The sequence below is a fragment of the Momordica charantia genome (genome assembly GCF_013281855.1).
Source record: "Momordica charantia cultivar OHB3-1 chromosome 6 unlocalized genomic scaffold, Mcharantia_2.0 BLBB01000006.1, whole genome shotgun sequence".
NCBI lineage: Eukaryota > Viridiplantae > Streptophyta > Magnoliopsida > Cucurbitales > Cucurbitaceae > Momordica > Momordica charantia.
In genome coordinates, this window is record NW_028275164.1 from 7,853,145 (window position 1) to 7,873,102 (window position 19,958).

At 35.8% G+C, this 19,958-nt stretch overlaps 1 protein-coding gene across 3 annotated transcripts in view; it reads right to left on the minus strand.

The window, feature by feature from the left end:
• Positions 1 to 953: 953 nt before the first annotated feature.
• The window catches only part of GSL10 (glucan synthase-like 10), a 75,385-nt gene continuing 56,380 nt past the window's right edge, over positions 954 to 19,958 (minus strand). For 2 of the 3 annotated variants that reach the window (XM_022301658.2, XM_088125079.1), the window contains 19 exons: positions 18,736 to 18,804; positions 18,486 to 18,663; positions 18,187 to 18,301; positions 17,684 to 17,803; positions 17,105 to 17,220; positions 16,939 to 17,022; positions 16,733 to 16,845; positions 15,980 to 16,032; positions 15,724 to 15,900; positions 14,631 to 14,678; positions 11,852 to 12,010; positions 11,247 to 11,360; positions 11,085 to 11,173; positions 3,576 to 3,734; positions 3,255 to 3,357; positions 2,522 to 2,641; positions 2,233 to 2,283; positions 1,963 to 2,145; positions 954 to 1,623 (listed from right to left, as the gene is read on the minus strand). In XM_022301658.2, the coding sequence (XP_022157350.1) occupies positions 1,387 to 1,623; positions 1,963 to 2,145; positions 2,233 to 2,283; positions 2,522 to 2,641; positions 3,255 to 3,357; positions 3,576 to 3,734; positions 11,085 to 11,173; positions 11,247 to 11,360; positions 11,852 to 12,010; positions 14,631 to 14,678; positions 15,724 to 15,900; positions 15,980 to 16,032; positions 16,733 to 16,845; positions 16,939 to 17,022; positions 17,105 to 17,220; positions 17,684 to 17,803; positions 18,187 to 18,301; positions 18,486 to 18,663; positions 18,736 to 18,804 (2,288 nt within the window). In that variant the 3' untranslated portion in view covers positions 954 to 1,386. Of the gene's footprint in view, positions 1,624 to 1,962; positions 2,146 to 2,232; positions 2,284 to 2,521; positions 2,642 to 3,254; positions 3,358 to 3,575; positions 3,735 to 11,084; positions 11,174 to 11,246; positions 11,386 to 11,851; positions 12,011 to 14,630; positions 14,679 to 15,723; positions 15,901 to 15,979; positions 16,033 to 16,732; positions 16,846 to 16,938; positions 17,023 to 17,104; positions 17,221 to 17,683; positions 17,804 to 18,186; positions 18,302 to 18,485; positions 18,664 to 18,735; positions 18,805 to 19,958 lie in introns of those variants that run through there. The other variant, XM_088125080.1, reaches the window with a different exon arrangement.

Genomic DNA, 19,958 nt, shown 5'->3' on the forward strand with positions numbered 1-19,958 from the left:
CGTAGGAATAAAATTGATTACCTTTACTTGGGTTTATAGTACCTATAAGGTTATTCATCTGTAATTGATTTGTTGATCAATGAAATTCTCAATGAATTTTTATACATCTTTGGTAAGATCTCATCTTTTGAAGATAAGTCTAACTAATTCGATTCTTTTTGTATTAGTGTCCAAACTACATCTTCATGGTGGTGTTTTAAGAACATATATATATATATTTTGTAATTACAATCTCTTTCAAATCTTTTAGGATTGAAGAGCTATCCTCTTGGGCGACTCGTCCCTTGTTCCTTGAGCTGTTTTGGTTCCACTTTTGTTTCAATGAAAATTTTCTTATATATATAAAAAAATCTTTGGTAAGATCTCTAAACTTGAGGTTTTTTCATTTCTTTTTTCTTTTTCTTTTTCTTTGCACTCTAAACAAGTTCGCTGATGTTTCTTATAGGGGCATGCCTTACTCAGAAGACTTTCGATATTTTGATCATCATTGTTGTTATCCCCGGCATGATCTTTGATAATTTATGTAGCATCTATAATATTTTTATCCAATTGAGTGGTAAAAAACAGCACATAATTCAAAGTTTCTTCAAAAAAAGAAAAAAAACCCCATAATTGAAATATCATCATATAACATGCCTCGATCAATTCTGTTTACACCATTCAAAAGTTGAAATAATTTATTTTCAAAATTAAAAACAAATTAAAATCTCACATTTCACTTCTTTTTTACAAACGGGCACATATAAATTCTTAATTCACAAATAACTACGTGATGTTCACGTCATTTGTGTAACACTACAACTCAAAGAAAGAGATAACGATCTTTAAGAAGATTAAAATTTATATTTATAAACTTGAAAAGTCCTATATGAATTGAGTAGGCCATTCTTTGTTAATACTTGATACATTTTCCTATATGAAGACCAAAAAGGAAAAAAAGCATTTTGGAACAGTTGGTGCCTCAACTTCAATTTGATTGCTCATAATGACATTCATATTCAAAATAAACATTAAATATTACAATATAGTACCTCCTACACGCTATGGAAGTGGTCGTTCTAGAGCGACGATTAAATCAATAATACACAGGAAATCAACAATCCAAAGCAATGAAAATGTGACAAGAAAGATTGAAGACGACATGGTAAAAAAAATGGGGCAAGAACTATCATTTAATGGTGGTAAAGCCATCTAAACAAAACTGAAATGGGAAAGTACAACACATCTGTAATTTGTTAATCTATGCTGCTAATAAAGTTAACCCAGTGAGAGTGTAGAGACAGTTTGTCATGTGGGATTTTCAAAAGTCCCCGTGTGGTCAACGAAAAATGGGTCAAGATATTGCGTCAGATTTATGAACTGACATGGCATCGAGCTCGTGCAGCATCATAGGGCAGTGTTGGGGTTGTTTCCAGCAAGGATTAGTGAGATCTCCAACCCCCGACTGAAAGCCTGGTTGAACATGAGACGAGTTTGGAACGTTGATACAAATGGAAACCATGAAAGCAATGCAATGGGGACAAAGATAAGCATCCCCATCCCGGCATCATACAGCCGAGCAAGAGAGCGGATGGATTTCCACAGTCCCAGTTTCTTTACCAAAGGTTTCCAAGCTGCAGCAATCTGAAACAGTGAATATATTATTATGTCAGGATGTTTTACAAAGGGAGGTTAGAATCGTTCTGACCATATCTTTTGGTTCTGACCTAATAAAGAAATCTTATTAATGCAAATGCACCGTGTCCTAAACACCATTACCACAATTGAGATCCAAGAAAACCATGTGAAATGTAATTTAGGCAACTCATTTTGCTCATTCAGAGTTGACAATAGTCTTGATCAGGGACGTTACCACCAGATGGTATTTATTTTTTATTTAATTTTTCAGCTGTCATATGCACACGTGCGGGCACACACATACTCTAAAGTTGACCTAGATAACAATAGGACTAGGAAACTCACAGAAAGAATGGCCCATCCTGTAGGTATAAACGCCAAGACACAAGCAAATACATCAGGCAGTGACAAGTCTGTAATAGCAACCGCAACTGCCAAGCCAGCCAACGCCAATAGGAAAGAAAGACCTTGGATGAACCGCAACAAAAGCTGGAAGTTGACCGTCATCTTCTGGCTAAAGGTAAACACCTGCAGAACAGAGATGCGGAAGATCAAATGACTATAATAGATATTAGATACTGGAAAACCAATTGTGACTTTGATGTTGTTGCGCACCTTGAAAAGAACTATAAGCCCAGCGAGCACAGCCCAGGAGAGCCCATATACCTAAAGAGTTTCACATGAATTGTATTAACTGAAACGATCCATTCTTTGGCTCACACAAACATAAAAATGAAGTGCTTAGATCGCCATTACCAAGTTTACAAGTTAATAGAAAAATGAAAAATAACATCAAACTGCTCAAAAAAAATATTTAAACAAAACTTCTGTATATTTTGAACTTTTTCGTCCAATATTGGTAAATTCAAGTAAAAAATGAAAAATATACACAGAGAGACCATACCGACAATGATGTGTTTGATCCTTGCAAATGGAGCTTGTAAACAATGCCATATTGAAAAATAAAAAATCTTAGATTTAAAATAGTCTCTGCTATCCGCCCTTCAATTGTTTTTATGTGTGCCTGCATAATGTAAAAGCACTTTACAATTAGACAATTCAGAAAAGACTAGTGCCTAATATATAATGGTTTACCTAAAGCTTATTATCTAGTTCACTAATAGCGCCTTTATACAGGAAAATTTTACTAGCAGCTAGAACAATCAATCGGTAGCATGAAGATAACATAAATCTGTGTCAGGTATAGTTCTGTTTTGCCCTTTTACTGTACAGCTGTGGTTTAATTATAGAAATGGTTGGAAAGGTAAATTGCTTGGCTTTCTCAAGAGTCAAGTGCATCCAAACCTAAATACTAAGGAAAACCACTTCGGCAATTAACTTCATTAACTGTAATGTTTTATTTCTTTTCTTGTGGAGGATTACATTTACTGGTTGATTTAATTAAATAGGAAGAATATTATACCTTTTCTGCGAGTGAAAGTATGAAAGGAAAATGGAAAACAACTAGGACCAAAATTACTGACTCAATACAACTAAAAATATCTACTTGTAACCACATTGTTGAGTTGAAGGGCAACTGATATTAAATACAGATCAACAAGCATTGCATTTTAAATTCATATAAAGAAGGAAAAACAAAGAGAAGTAAAAAAAACATAGACAGAAATTTGAATTACCAGTTCCGAGTCCCACCATGCTTCCCAGCTTTCTTCACCCTTAACACCAATTCCACCTCGGTAAAAAAGCCAATTGGTCCATTCTTTAAAATCCTCTACAGTCCTGAAAGGAAATAGAGCTAATTAAAAATTATGATTTGATTATCTAGTCAATTCAGCATAGAGATTATGTCTTGCATCTACTATCTGCGCAAATAGTGAAAAGACCTTTGAGGATGTAATTAAATAGGAACAATATATACCTTTTTTATTGTTATTTTTATTTCTTATAATCTTATTCTATCAAAGAAGAAACAGATGTAATGTAGCGAAATGACTCACTTTTGCCACTCAAACCCAGATGGATTGAACAGATAGGGAGCAAACAGCCAAGATAATGCCATGAACCAACTGCTTAGAGTGACAAGGATGTATGCCAATGAACCACCTGAATTATATCCATAGGCCATGTATACTACCAACAGAAGTACAACTTCCAACCTGAAAGCGTTAATAATGTAGATATTATTTGTGATTGAGTATATACTAAAACAGAACTAAAAATCGAATCCTCTTCCAAAGAACAAACAAGATGGGACAATACTGGGGAGGGCTTCCAACTCTCTCCACCTCTTACAACAATCATTTCCATACAATTCTGAGTTCTCCATTAAGAAAGGGCAACAGTTCCCAAGGGAGATTTGTCGGAACCAATTCCTTGTTTTAAAATATAAACATTTTTCAAACTAAAACAGATAAGGTAAATTAATTTTAAAATTTCATCTTAAATACAATACATAATTTTTTTGCCATGAAAAAGTATAAATTTTCATCAATATAGGAATTGATACATAATATTAATAAACATTTAATTATTAAACAATATATGAAATATATAAATTAATACACATTTACTGGAGGCGAAGAAAGGTAAGTATGCTCTGCTCTCTCTCCTCCCTTCTCTCTCTTGTCCTCTTCTCCATCCATTCGATCTTCTCTCAGTAAATCTTCGTTTCTAGATTCAGCCTAGTAGTTTGTAGTTGCTATATCTCGGTTTTTTAGAATTGAAGTTAGTATTTGTTGCATCGACGGATCATTTTTCTGCATACGGTTTGAAAGTGATTTGATCATGTTAGAGGATGTGAAACGAAGAATCGTTATGCCTATGTATTCATCTCAATTCCTTTGGTTCGAAATTCATATGGCAGAGGTCACTCGACGGTCGGCTTCTGATTCTCTATTTTTTCAGTTAAGAGATGACTTAGGACAATGTCGAATTCAAAAATTCTGCTCAAAGGGAATTTGGTTTCTTGAATGGGTGTTATGCCCATCCACAGGAGGTCGTAAGAGTGTCGTTATCCCGGTTGGAAGTAAGAGGGACGGTTGGAACGTATTTTGGAAAATGATGAAAACGTTTTCAGCACGATTAGCTGAGGCTCAAGCAATGAAGATGGTTAGGAACACTCGTTCTTCCGGAGCCAGGGTTGCAAATTCAAACGAAAAGTCAAAAATTCGAATTTTCAGGATCAGAGAAAGAAACCTGTAGCACAGATGTTACGGGTAGGAAAAGAAAAGACTTATGCCGAGGTGGTGGCTGGTAAGGGAGAAGTTGTATGTACCAGGCCATCGGTTGATTCTCAGAATTCCCTAGAAAACTTAAAGATGCATTCTGTCCTTAATCAAGGTTTCTGTGTAAAAAAAGAGACAGAGGTGATGGAGTCAGATTGGAATCATTTGATGGTTGTGCACATGACGATTGGTCTGAAATCGCGATGGCCTTAAAAGAGAAGTATTCTCTAAACTGTATCATCAATCCTATAATGGTAAATAAAGGTTTACTGAAATTTACATGGGATAGGGTTCTTAAACCTAGTGAGTTTTCTGGAAAATGGAGGAAGATAGGAAATTTCCATTTAAAATTGGAAAAATAGAGCTCTTATTTGCACAATAAGGAGTTCATTCAGGGTTATGGAGGTTGGTTATCCATTCAAGACCTACCTCTATACTATTGGACTCGTTCAACATTTGAAGCCACTGGAAAACAATGTGGCGGGTTGCTGGAAATCTCTACAAAGACTCTTAACATACTAGATGCTTCTGAAGCCTTCATTAAGGTTAATCGCAGCTCTTGTGGCTTAATGCCGGCTTCATTGCCCATAGAAGATGAGAAATACGGTTCATTTGAAATTAGGATTGTTGCTTGTCGTCCTCTACATCCAGATGGTACAAAAGGTTTGAGTTTGGATGCAGAACCAATGTCAAACCCTTTAGACATAGAGCGGATGAGAGTGATTTTGGAAGATCAACAGTCAGATCTGTTTGAGATTGGCAGGGAAGATGTAGGGTCGCAAAAGAAAGGCATGAATTCTGAGGTGCCTGAAATCACGCTTGATCAGTTAGTTGACGAATTGATTAGTGTAGGCGAAGGGACGGATCTCAAGGCAGGCAACATTGTAATCAAGGCGCCGGTTGATATTTGTAACAATGGGAAAGTAAATCCCGATTCTAAAGCAGAGATTTAAATTAATTGTTTTGAAGGGTTAGATTTCGAAGGAAGATAAGAACATGATGAGTTGGCAATTGAAGATCCGATTGAGGATAATTTGAATTTGAATCCCCTCGGGAATCAAAAGACAGTATTAAAGGCAGTAAGGGACTCAAGCCTAAACGCTACGCCCGATGGGCTTCCAAATCTTCTGGAAGACGATTCAACTCCAAATAATTTGGTTGGTGCTCCAAATCCAACCATTAAGATTCTTCCCAACGGACGAGTGGCCCCACTTCCTTATTATTATTCCTGAAGTAAGACAAAACAATCGACAATTAATAAGTCAGAAAAAAGGGATGCCATCAATCAAGTTTCGACAAATCTGCTAGAAGATTTTAATGAAGAAAGAGAATCCACTCCTCATTGCAACACTTCGATTGATCCCCTGTTATTGGAAAATGGTCTTCCGCCCTCTCTATCACACGAAACAATACATTCATCAAAGGTTCCAGCCCCTTCGCCTTCCTCTCCTCAAGATCCACTGGGTGAGGATTCTGAATCAGAAGAAAGCGTCAGCAACCCTGATTATTCTCCCGTCCCTAACAGTTTTGAGAGCCAGGACGAGGTAATCTGTGGGCAATCTTATGAGGAAGGAATTCAGGATTGATTATGTGAAGCAAATGAATCCGTAAATCAAGAAGCTGTTCCACCTTTTTTTCAAAGCGGCGGGTATTCAATTTGTTCAAATATCTAATCCGCAATGAAAGTAATCTCGTGGAATGTTAGAGACTGTGCAATGACGAGACAAGACTAAATGTTAAGAAGTTTATCCAGAATCACTGTCCAGACGTGGTGTGCCTACAAGAAACAAAACTACAGCATTTTAAACAGCAGTTGATTAAATCATTGGAGAGTCCCAAAGGCATTGGCCGATCAGTAGTTGATTCTTATGGAAAGTTGGGTGGAATTTTAATCATGTGGGATGAAGGTCAAACCCGAGTAAGATATGTCATCAAAGGGGGGTATTCTTATCCATTCTTATCTCCTTCTCAGACATTGATAACATTTGGCAACATCTGTCTATGGTCCAACAGATTATAAGGAAGGAGGATTTTTCTTTCAAGAACGTAGGGATTTCTCCACTTTGTGCGAAAAACGTTGGTGTATAGGTGGAGATTTCAATATTATCAGATGGCCATCAAAGAGATCATCTTGTGTTCGCTCGTCTAAAGCCATGAAGAAGTTCAACAATTTGATCAGTGAGCTAGAATTGGTCGAAATCCCTCTGGTCAAAGACAGGCGTGGATTCTACTCATTCATTGCTTGACAGATTCTTAGTTTCCAATGGATGGGAGGACATTTTCTCAAATTCCAAAGTATCCAGGGGTGAAAGGACTACTTCAGATCATTTTACGATCATTATGGAGGCAGGAGACTTTCAGTGGGGTCCTTGTCCATTCAGATTTTTTAACTCATGGCTTCACAACAGGGATTGCATTGGGCTACTTGAATCGACCTTAGCCAATGATCAATCTTATGGATGGGCTGGCTTTTCTCTAAACTCCGAGCTTCGTAATCTTAAGTCTCCCTTAAGAGTTTGGCACGTTCAGAACGAGAAACGCAAGAAAGAATCTGAAATTCGCATTCTTCAGCCAATTTCCGCTTTGGATGCTAAGGAAGACAGTGGTTTATCGGAAGAGAAAGAGAGTCGAGAAGCACTTTCCAGAGAGAGTTGCTTAATTTATATGTGGAAAATGAAAGAAATTTAATCCAAAAAAGCAAGATTCATTGGTTAAAGGTAGGAGATAAGAATTCCAGCTTCTTTCACAAGTATCTTGCAGCTCGTAGACGAAAGGCCGTAATCTCAGAATTAACCAATGAGCAAGGCGCATCACTTATCAATCAGAAGGAGATAGATGATGAGATTTTACGTTTCTTCGGTAAGCTCTATTCTTCAAATCCTGGCTCACGGTTTTCCCCAAGGGGGATCAACTGGCGTCCCATTTCTCCATCAGATAGGTAGTGGTTGGTAAGGGATTTTGAGGAAGCTGAAGTATGGTATGCTTTGGATAATCTCGGTAAGAATAAGGCACCAGGAACCAATGGCTTCACCACTAAATTTCATATCAGATTCTGGCAATTTTTAAAGGATGATTTCATTTGTTTGTTCAAGGAATTCCACAGCGATGGCCATATTAATGTGTGTCTCAAGGAAAACTTCATCTGTCTTTTGCCCAAGAAGATTGCAGCAACTAGAATCCGGGATTACAGACCAATTAGCCTTTGTTCCTCGATATACAAAGTGGTGGTTAAGGTACTATCTAAACGTCTCAAAAGGGTTATGCCTGCAACTATCTCTATCACTCAAAGCACCTTTATTGAAGGTAGAAATATTTTGGACCCCATCTTGATAGCCAACGAAGCAGTGGAAGATTATAAATCTCGAAGGAAAAGCGGGTGGTTACTTAAGCTAGACTTTGAGAAAGCTTTTGATAAGACATTCCTTGACGATGTCCTTTTTCAGAAGTAGTTTGGTAAAAAATGGTGCAAATGGATCAATGGTTGCGTAAGAGGAACTAAATATTCTGTTTTCATTAATGGGACATCGAAAGGTCGTATTGCGACTTCAAGGGGCTTGAGACAAGGTGACCCGTTATCACCTTTTCTTTTTCTTATCGTATCTGATGTCTTCAGTAGCATGCTAGACAATATCCATATGGGAGGAGTTTTTGCAAGCTTTCTAGTTGGAAGAAGGGAGTTCACATCTCCCATCTTCAATTCGCAGATGACATCCTTATTTTTTGCAAGGATGATGATGGCATGCTGAGAATTCTGATTGAGACTATAAAGGCATATGAGTGGCTATCGGGCTTTTCTGTTAATTGGGAGAAATCAACAATTAGTGGAGTTAACATTTCACTCCAGAAAATCCAGCAAGCAGCGAGTGCTTTAATTGTCAAAGTGCTACTCTTCCAATTCAATATCTTGGACTACCTTTGGGAGGAAATTCGAGATCTTCAGCCTTTTGGGATCGCGTTCTGGAAAAAATAGAGAAAAAATTGGATCGTTGGAGACGGTTTAACCTTTCAAGAGGAGGTCGTTTAACTTTATGTAAATCTGTCATTTCTAGTATTCTTCTCTATTACCTTTCCTTGTTTCAAATGCCTACAGGGATTTGCAAACAAGTTGAAAAAAGAATGAGAACTTTTTTATGGAACAGTGGTTCCTCCGGAGCTCTAAATCATTTTGTCCACAGGAATATTTCGTCCAAACTTGTGGAAGATGGAGGTTTGGGTGTTGGCGGGCTCTAAAAAATGAATAGCGCTTTGTTAGCAAAGTGGGGCTGGCGGTTTGGCAGGGAAACAAGTGTTCTTTGACATCTGGAGGTAGCAAGTCTGTACGGGGAAAAGGAATTCAGTTGGTCCCCAGGGGAAAAGGTTAACGGCTGTCTCAGATGTCCTTGGACCAATATCTCTCAAAATTGGAAGCTGTCCAGCCGTTTTGCAGCATTTAATTTGGCTCCGGATCCAGCATCATGTTCTGGAACCACATCTGGGCAGAAGACAGGTCTCTATCGGTTAGATTTCTGAAAATTTATAGTTTATCATTGTCTACCTCTGGTTCAGTTGCAGATTTTTGGGATGCACATACATTTTTTTTGGAAAGTTCTTTCTTGTAGGGCGTTGAAAGATGACGAGATTGAGGAATATACCTCACTTCTGTCATTGACTCATTGCTAAATTTATATTCTCCCAATTCTAGCCCAACAGGATATGGTCCTTGGTTCCATCAGGTTGCTTCACAGTGGCATCAATTCGCAAGTCTCTCCCGGATGTCTCTATGCCAACAGACCTATTTAAAGCCATTTGGAAGACTAAGAACCCTAAGAAGGTTAGTTTCTTCATTTGGAAGACCTATTGTATGGAAAGGTGAACACCACTGATGTCCTTCAGAAGAAACTCTCTGGCTATACTCTTCTGCCTTCAATCTGTCCTCTCTGCCAAGCCAATGAGGAATGCTCAATCCACATATTCTTCCTTTGTCCCTATGCTTGGCGTTGCTGGGAACGTTTGTTCGAAGAGTTTAACATGTCCTGGGTGTTTAGCAACACAGTAGCAAGGAATGTCCATCAACTACTGTTAGGACTATCTCTAAGTCCTGAAGCCAATCTTCTATGGCTAAACGCTATAAAAGCTGTTCTCTACCAGCTTTGATTTGAAAGAAATCTCAGAGTTTTCAAAGGAAAAAAGCAGCCACTGGGAGTCTGCTTCAGTCTAGCTAAGTTTAAAGCTTCTCATTGGTGTTATTTATCATCTACCTTTAGGAATTACTCTCCTAGTTTGATATGTTTTAATTGGAAGGCTTTCATTATATCTTGTTAAGATTATGTGTTTTATTTTTTATTTTCTTTCTTTTACTCTTTCGAGAATTTGTATCTTTGAACATTTGTTCCTTTTCATTATTTCATTGAGAAGTTCGTATCTTGTTCAAAAAAAAAAAAAATTAATACACATTTATTTAATAAACAATATATGAAATGATAGAATTTGAGGATTGGGAATTAGTATATAGCGGAAGTACACTATTGGAATTCTATTTCATTTAATTGGGAATTAGTATTGGAGAAAAAAAATGTAATTATATTTAACATAATATTTTATTTGGTCTCAAAACCTTTGAATGAAGGAAGGTTTGTAATAGGCAGTTTGAAAATTAAAAATCTGTTCTTACGAAATAGGGCTGGCATTTTTGGAATTCTATTTGAAGCCAAGTGGTCGCAAGCATTCATGGGCTTGATAATTTTGGATGGCACACGTCTAGAAAGATAAATGTCTGTTTTAAAAGCCATTGTCTTAGTATTTCAAGGCAATGGAAGGCAGTGGAAGCTATTCCTCAATATTGGGCACTGCTTAAAGAATTTTTAGGCATGACCTTATGTGTGGATCTTCTCCCTCCAAAATTATTTTCCCTAAGCTGTTTACTCTCTCACAGTGCTTGGGATAATGCAGGTATTTATTTGTAAACAAAATAAGTTTGTATTTTCATTCTTAGAAAAACCACAGATGCCTAAGCTATCTTAGACACACCCAAACTAATCTCATATCTCACCTTACAACATTTGGAAACTCGTAAGATACTCAATATCCTAGGAAAACTGTCATGATTTAAAACATGATGTCAATAAAAAAAATTAAGTTAAGTTTGTTTAAACTTTAATTCTGATTGCATATGTAAATGAAAAGTAAGGGAAGGATGGCATCGATAGCATAAAACGGAGAAATTTACATAAACAGCAGAGATCAAATAATTGAAGCATAAGGAAATCCGCATGTGAGATGGAAAAGGGAAAGAATAACACCAACCCTTTGATAAAATGGCTGCGGGAGTAGAGTCGATAATTTTCAGAGAATTTGATATGACGAACCACAAATCCCCTTCCAGTTGCATGATACTGTATTAAAGCAGAGTTCTTAAAATACAATATTCTTTTGGACATTGAAAGCAGCAACTATAGCACAACAAACCTTAGCACCCCCATGAAGAATTGTTCGGCCAAAATAGTGAGTTTTTGTGCCAAGAGAGAATGTGAAGAAGACAGAACAAAGTTGAAGTTGCATGGTTATAAAGCTGACAATAGCCTGCAGTGGTGATTTAGAGTAATATCTGAGAGAACAGAAAAAAAAATAATGGAATCTTGATACCACCTGAAAGAGTAAAAAAAATTCTAAGAAATAAAAAAAATCGAAAAATTAATCCTCAAGAAGATAACTAAAAAGTCTCATCGATAATGACTTCGAATTTGCTCTTGCATACATCAAGCTTGGATGCTCTATTTGGCCCAAACAAGACATGTTTCACATTCATTCCAAATTTTTTAAAATTCCAAATATAAGTCATCTCAATTAATTTTCAAGCTAATCTTCAGATGTCATTTGAGACGTCAGACAGAGAGGATGGCCAACTGGAGCAACAATGATAACATCATATTGAGGTAGTATAAGAGCAGTCAAATATTTCTCTTACAACAAAAGATGTACAAATTTTAGCAATTCATATCCTCCAAGAAAGAAAAAGCAATTCATATGCAGAAAGACGTAGGAAAAAAAAGTTATTTTAGAATAGCATTTACCCTGAAGAAACCTTGCTCCAGTATAAATCCCAAGATCATAGGTACAGCAGTGAAGATACCAATTTGGATGAGGAACTGTGTATTCAAAGCAGCTGACAATGCTGTGTTATCTGTAATATGAGCTCTATCTTCAATTGTCTCACCAACTCCAGACAGTGCCTGAAACAGAGCCATTAATCAGTTTTCACTATGCTACTCATTGGACCATGAGGAAAATCTTCATACAAATATATGTAAACAAGTGTCAGAGTTATGGTGCAAGTCAAAATCAGAAAAACTGACAAAACCAACCTAATTTGGTTGTTTTGAAGTATTCTTATTGGTTGGTTTGGTTTTCTAAAGTATAAAACCTAGAAATAGCAAGTTTGTGGGCAGTGCCATTTTTGGAAGTGTAAGTTGCTTAGGTCAAAATAGGTCCATTTTCTTGTAATTCCTTTTTGTATCTGATTAAAACTGAAGAATAAAGAAAGCTCGGCCCCTTTCATATCCGTTTAGAAAAGGTTCAAATCCTCTGAATTGTTGAAGCTTAGAAGATTTTCTCCAACATCCATTTTTAAGTTCTCAAAATCTAAAAGATTCGTTAATGGGAAAATCTTGATTATGAAGCATTCAAACTGGCATGGTTGGTTATTTGAGATTTCGTTCTCCTCTATTGATGGAGACAAAATAAGTATTCATGTCCCTGCAGGTGAAAAGAAGAGGGGCTGGAGTGTTTTGGAAATGTTACGCAGTTTTTTAGGTTTTTTGATAAGGGCATGGCCATTGAAGCAGGCCTCCCCTTGATTGTTGGTGATTCTAAGGTGGTCTCCTGTGCATTAGGGAAGTCTGTGAAGGAAAAACTTGATGGGTTAAAATACACTTTAGTCCGTAGGATTTAAGTTAGGATTCTATTTGGTCCTAGATTACAAAATCCAACAGTTTATTCCCAAAAGTTTTAAAAATAGTTCTAATTTCTAAATAAGGATCCCTTCGTATCCTTTTTCATAAGTTCATGAAGCATGGGATCCGATTACCTCCTCCTGGAGACTGGAAACTAAAAGAATTTTTAAGGATGATGAGATAGTTGATTGAGTAGTTGGGTCTTCGTTCCAGCCTCAATTTGTTTACTATAAACGAGGAAGAAGATGGTATAAGGTGGAGTTTGGATTCTTCAGGAGTCTTTTCAGTAAGCTTCTTAAGAATGACAAAAGATTCTTCCTCTTGGCCAAAAAAACTATTGTGCAAGAGGATTCTTCCTCTTGGTCCAAAAAGCAGTTAATTTTCTTGCTTGGATTCTTCTAAATGGCAAGATTAACACCGTGGAGGTACTTCAAAAGAAAATGCCTTATATGTCTCTTCAGCCATATAGTTGTGTTTTCTGTGGAGCTTGGTGTGAAAATAAGATGCACATATTTTTCCTTTGCAATCATTTACTGCAGCTCTTCAGTCTAGCATGGGTTTCAGATTATGAAGTCCTAAACATGGTACATCTACATCAGCTGCTTTTCGGGCTATATGCTTGCCTACGAAAACAGGACTGCTTTGGGTTAATGGAGTGAAAGCATAGTTATATGAGCTTTGGTTTGATAGAAACCAAAGGAAGCCAGAACTAAAACTTCTCAACATCACCAAATTTAAAGCCTCTCAATGGTGTACTCTTACTAATTTATTCTCTAATTACTCCCCTAGCATGATTCAAGTGTAAAATCAATACATGGTCACAAAGTTCCTTGTGGATTTTTTGGGTTAAGAGAAATGAAGAAACTGTGATGATGGGGGCATACCATTATTGTTACCAAACTCCATTTGAATTGTAATCGGTCAATCATTTTGGACACTCTTAAGAAGGAAGTTCTTCTAAGAGGATCAATTAATCCCTTTTCTGTGACAAAGTCCTGTGCTGTTATGGTTCCATCGATGATGGTGGTTGGATTTTGGTTAGTGATCTTCCAATGGAGGGAAGAGGTTTTTGCTGCCATTGAAGATAAATGTGAGGGTTATAATTGGAGTGCCTTAAACACTTCCAATTTGATTGAATGCTTGGAAGCAAGAATTGAGATTGAGGAAAACCCTTTGCGGCTTTATTCCGGCTTCAATCAAGATCAAACTTCAAAGTTCCAGGCGGAGGTATGTTTTCGGTCCACACAAAGGCTATTCACTTGACCGATCCCAATCTGGAAAATATCCATTGATTTTTTAAGGAATTGAGAAATGATTTCCTGAAACACCTAGATCGATATAGTCTTGGTTGCTTAGTGGGAGATGAACAGTATTTCTTTCATACAGTCGGTTAGTTTAGTTAGTTTGGTTTAGATAGATTTTTATTATTTTAAATAATTTCAGTAAGTTCGGTTAAGGTATTGGCCAGCTTTACTAGGTTATCGTCAGATGATCAATCCAGTTTTCGAGAAGTTTGTTGCCGCTAGTTTTGATATGAAAACTGACCCAAACCAACATGTGTCCCCCTTCCTGGTCAGAGTTATGTCCAGCGCCACTTGAGTAAAAATTACCAGGTAAACATTGAGGCGTACCACTTAAACTAGCTCCACCCAAGTCCACCTTACCAAATCAGTAGGGTTACATTTTGAGTAGTTCTAGTGCCTTAACGGTCATCAACAAAACTTAAAACGTTTGATTCTAGAGGCATAGGATTGCTTCCAAGCAATGCTCGTGAAGCTCATGACCATATTATCAAAGACAATTTTCAATTTCATGGTATAAAACAGAGAATTATGAATTAGTAAAGAAAAAAACATCTTTATACCTTACATATAAAAATTAGTTGCGTAAGATAACTTACCAAATATGCTTTTCCATAGAGAAAAATGTACACAGTCAGCACAGTTAACTGCACAAAGAAAACAAAGAAAGAAAATAAATCATATTTCTTCTAATGACAGAAGTTTGAAACTTTACTTAATGTTTAACTCATCAATATACTATATCAATATACAATCTCGTTCAATAAATAATGAGACTTCATGTTCCCGACCTACTTGCCTCCCCTAAAGGCTAGAGGTGCAAGTCCCCACCCCTTGTTTGTGGTGAAGAAAAGAAAAAGGAGTTCCTGTTTCATTATATTGGTTAATTATTGCACCGTATTTTTTCTACTTTAGAAAAAAAGAAGCTCAAAATTTTTCATAGGATGAGTAAACATCTATTGCAGGAACCGTTCCAAAATTAATATGGATTACAATGGTAAGGTATCTAAACTTAAAATTAGGCATATTCCAGATGAATATCTAAAGGAACTCAAATTTAGAAATTAAAAAGTGAAGAAAATTAAGATTAAAACACTTAGGGCCCGTTTGGTAACGTTTCCATTTCTCGTTTCCAGTTTTTCAGAAACAAAAATGTTTTGTAACGGTTTTGATTTCTCATTTCTTAGAAAAATTTCCAAAATTATCAAGTTGCTTGTTTTTGTTTCCACTTTTTTCAACAACATAAACAAAATTTTGATTTTATCATTTACTTATAAAATGCGTAATAAATATTTAAAAGATAAATATAACAAAAACTTAGAATAATTAATTAAAAAAATCAATTTTAATAAATTTTTTACTTTTTTTTATTTAAAATTTTAAAGAACAGGAAATAGTTATAAAACATATTTATGTTTTTCTTATTAGAAAAGAGGAAACGAGAATTCAGAAACAAGAAATAAGAAACAAGAATCAAGAAACAAGAACATTATCGATGGCAAACAACAAAACCATTTAGCAAATAATGGGGGGCTTCACATTTTCCAGATAAAAAAAACCATGAACACCCTTCTGTTTGTGCAATGGATTCAAGCTATTTCTCCCCAATATTTCCTGTTCAATGAGATCTAACTAAGGATTTAATAAAATGAATAATCATTGCTTAAAAATCTACATGTTGTACTGGCATACCATGGTACAAAAGTAGTAGCCGACAGTGGTGAAATAGAATGACATCATCCGGAAAAAATCAAACAGTTGGCCAAGCCTGTATACATCACGGCTAAGAACTTGTTCTCCATTACCACCAGCAACCTTCCCCTCGAAAAGAGCAATCTGATTGAGACCAACATCTCGTCCTTTACCAACCTGAAATAACTCAAACAGTTTATATAAGCTCACCACTCTAGTAATATCACGTTAGAAAAATTAAATGACAAAATCCTACCTGAATATACTCATGATGCGTAACGTTCCCTTGCCGCAAGGTTGTATTAAATCCTTCAATACAGAAAGTGCACAGGTAATTGAAATCTTATGCCTTTGAAAAAGACAATTTAAAAATTTACACTAGTAATGAAAGGAAAATAAAATATGCAATGATGCTAAAACTATTATTGTTGATTCATTCTTTTTCACAAAGTTGATTATAAGTAGAACACACAAATGAAAGAATAAAAGGAACTACAACAAATAACAAAATTTGATGCAGAAATTACATAAATAACAGTTCATTTTATTATTATTATTTTTACAATTATTAAACTGAATCTTATTTAAAAAAAAAGAATGCATAATATTAGAGTTCCATCAACTATACATATACAATTGATGCTTGTGGACAGATTTTTTCTAGTTACGTTTCCTTTATCTGAATCGTTTAAAGAAAACATTACGATAAAGGAAACATATCAAAGCAATTGTGTTCCTTATTTTAAAAATCAGGTTCAGTTTACAATTGTCAATTAAGAAAAAAAGGTAATGGAAGCATCTTGCTGCAATAAATTACAATGATCAGAAATAATTTCTTGCTTAGTAACTAGGGAAACAAAATCTATTTGCAAATGATAAAAATATTATCAATCACATCACACTGGTACCAACAATTCAGCAGTAACTATGGGACTTCAAAATATGGCATCACGAAACAAAACATTAGAGTGCAGTTGAATAAAGATATAATTTAAACGAAATAAGATACCTGCAAAGATATCTTCACTAATGTTGATGACACGGGAGGCCTTGCTGATGCCACCTCGTGTTAAATGGAAAATTCTATCAAAAACATCTGGATGACCATAATGCATGCGCACTCTGACCAATTTGTAAAGAGTTACTTCCATGTGGAAACTTGAAAGAAAAATCTGAAAAAACTAATCAATTTATTGGACGGTGGCAGATACATACTTTAAGGGATTTGCCAGAACACGCTGGCCAAGAGTCACAAAACTAGCTTCTTGATTTGACATGAAAGAGGCAAGAGAAGAAACACTACACAGATGAAGCGATTATTACATATCCTGAAAATAGTTGAGAAAAAGGGAGTGGAACTTTTATCTGCAATGGAAAGTACCTCCCAGTAAATACATGTTCCCTCACACCCAGTATGGTAGGAGAACGAATACCATGATCAGAGCCAAATTCCTCAAGCAGATTTCTCATCTTCAATGCTTCTTCAAAGTAATTATCCTAGGCTCCCAGAATCACACATGTTACAACCAATCAAGAAAAAAGAAGATTTGACATAATTCATCTTTCATGAACCACAAACCTTGATTATTATATATGGAAGAGTGTGAAACATTAATCATTCAGGAATCTTTACTAATATGTCCTATAGTTGGCTTTATTAAACTTTCTGGAACCTTGTCTTATTTATCCTTACATTATTACATTATAACAAGATGGGTATTTCTTTCATAAATTATACTGCGAGAAAGCCTTGTCCTTATTTATCCCCCCTTTCTTCCATAATATTTTCTCATGTTAAACAAGGAAGAAAAGCACTTCTCCTAACTTAAGAAACTTAAGACAACCGGTAAAACCAAAATATAAATAAGCTTTCTGCCTACAAGCTACCTGATTTCAGTTGAATTGCTTTAGCTCAAGAAAAACTAAAAGAAACTACAATACAATGAGAAATAACTCTCACCTGATTCATATCAATTGTCTGAACTGCATTTCCACGTGTAAAAACAATAGCATGATTTTGATTCTCAGGCTTTCCTTCACCCAACTTGGGATCTCCAGGCAATTTGATGGAATATATCTCCTACACAATGGAGAAAAATAGCAAAGATAAATCATTCAAGAGGTATAAGGTAGAATAAAGAAAACAGTTCAGAAATTCTAGAACTTGACCAAACCAACTATATAAGACAGACCAAGATAAATTAGGGAAAAAGCAATAGATCCTAAATTTGGAAACTGTTAAAAGTAAATAATGGGCATAATTATATATAAGGAGTTTAAATAAAAACATGAAAAGAAATGAAAAATAGAGAAGAAAAATTATTAAGAAATCCATTTTTTACAAAAGAAGCATGACATGAAAGAATAGTCTTTGTATATATCTATTATCAGAAAAAAAAACCAAGGGAAAAAATATTTTTTCCACGGAATATTGAAAGGGTAAGGTAAAAGAAAGAATAAGACCTTATCTTTTCCATTGATATCAGCCTTCACAAGCTTCGAGTAAAATTCCTTGTGAACCTTACCATCCTTTAGGGTTTCAATGTCATCAATGTAGGCAACACGAAGAGCTTCATTTCTAATAAAAAGTATTTAAAAGGATAAGAAATTACAACCAAAAAATAAGAATTGAAGCACATAAAATTGCTACTTAGCAAAAGGATTTCCCCAAAAAGAGTTAAGAGTAGATAATAGATAAAGACAACTTAGCATTACTTCTTTTAAGGGAGATTCAGTGGGGTAAAGAACACCCCACAACCCACCTTTGCATAAGCAATGCAATGTCAGAAGCCTCAGGTTTTTGTTGTTCTCTTTGTTTTCCATATATTTGACATGTTACAACATAAGTAAATTTAAGATCTGCCTGTGCACGTGCTTCAGGAGATAAATCAAAACCCTGAGTATCAATATTCTCAGTACATGGAATGGCAGCTTCCAAATCTGAAATCTCTCATATGATTAGATAATGCAATACCAGGAGAAACAATAAAAGATAAAAATGATTGTTCCGACCTCCATCAGTTCCTCTCTCTAAATAAGTCTGCAACATAAGAGCTTTCCTGTAGTACATCATTCCACGAACTGCAAAAAATCTCCTGTAGCTTAGTCTATATATCAATATCTATCTATACACAACATAAATTGTGGATAATGGAGAAACTGTTTTTTGGCCTATCATTAATACCTCAATTTCCAAAGTCTTAAATATTATTGTAATAAGGAAATATATATGATTAAATTTGTATTTGGTGTTAAAAAAAATACTACATTTCAAAATTGAGTATAATTCTCTTTAATTCTATAGAAAAACAGTGAAATTATTAAAATTACATAAATTAATTATTTTGATACTCTTATCTTTTGTCCAAATTCCAACAGGGAATTAAGGCGTTGGTAGGCGGTTATTCACTTGTCTCTACAAGGTTCAGGTCCCTCAAAAACTGGTAAGTCTTCCCTGTGTCAACACTGACCCTTCTTTATTGCAACTGTGGGCTGCAAAGTTAGGTTTTAAAGCCGAAGCTCTCCCTTTTAACTATTTGGGGCCGACACTTGGGGGTAAGTGGGTAACTACCAAAGGATAGCGTTTTGGGACCCTTTAATTGAAAAATTTAAGAAGTAGCTTAGCTGTACAAATGGAAGAATACTCTTCTCTCAAAAGGCTGGCACTTGACTCTGGTTCTCTCGGTCCTAAACAGTTTGTCCATATATTCTCTCTCTGTTTAAAGCTCCATCGAAGGTGATTAATGAAATGGAAAAATTGGTTCGGTCCTTTTTTTAGAGTGGGGAGGCTGTCATACCCAGAGACAGTTAGTTAATTGGGCCTCCTCTTCTTTACCAAAAGTCTATGTGGGTCTCCAACATTGACCCTTCTTTATTGCAGCTGTGGGCTGCAAAGTTAGGTTGTAAAGCTGAAGCTCTCCCTTTTAACTATTTGCGGCTGAACTACCAAAGGATAGCGTTTTGGGACCCTTTAATTGAAAAATTTAAGAAGCTGGACAAAGAGAAGAATACTCCTCTCAAAAGGCGGGCGCTTGACTCCGGTCCTCTCGGTCCTAAACAGTTTGCCCATATATAATTTCTCTCTGTTTAAAGCTCCATCGAAGGAGATTAATGAAATGGAAAAATTGGTTCGGTCCTTTTTTTGGAGTGGGGAGGCTGTCATCCCAAGAGACTCTTAGTTAATTGTGCCTACTCTTCTTTTCCAAAAGTCTATGGGGTCTTAGCATTGGAAATTT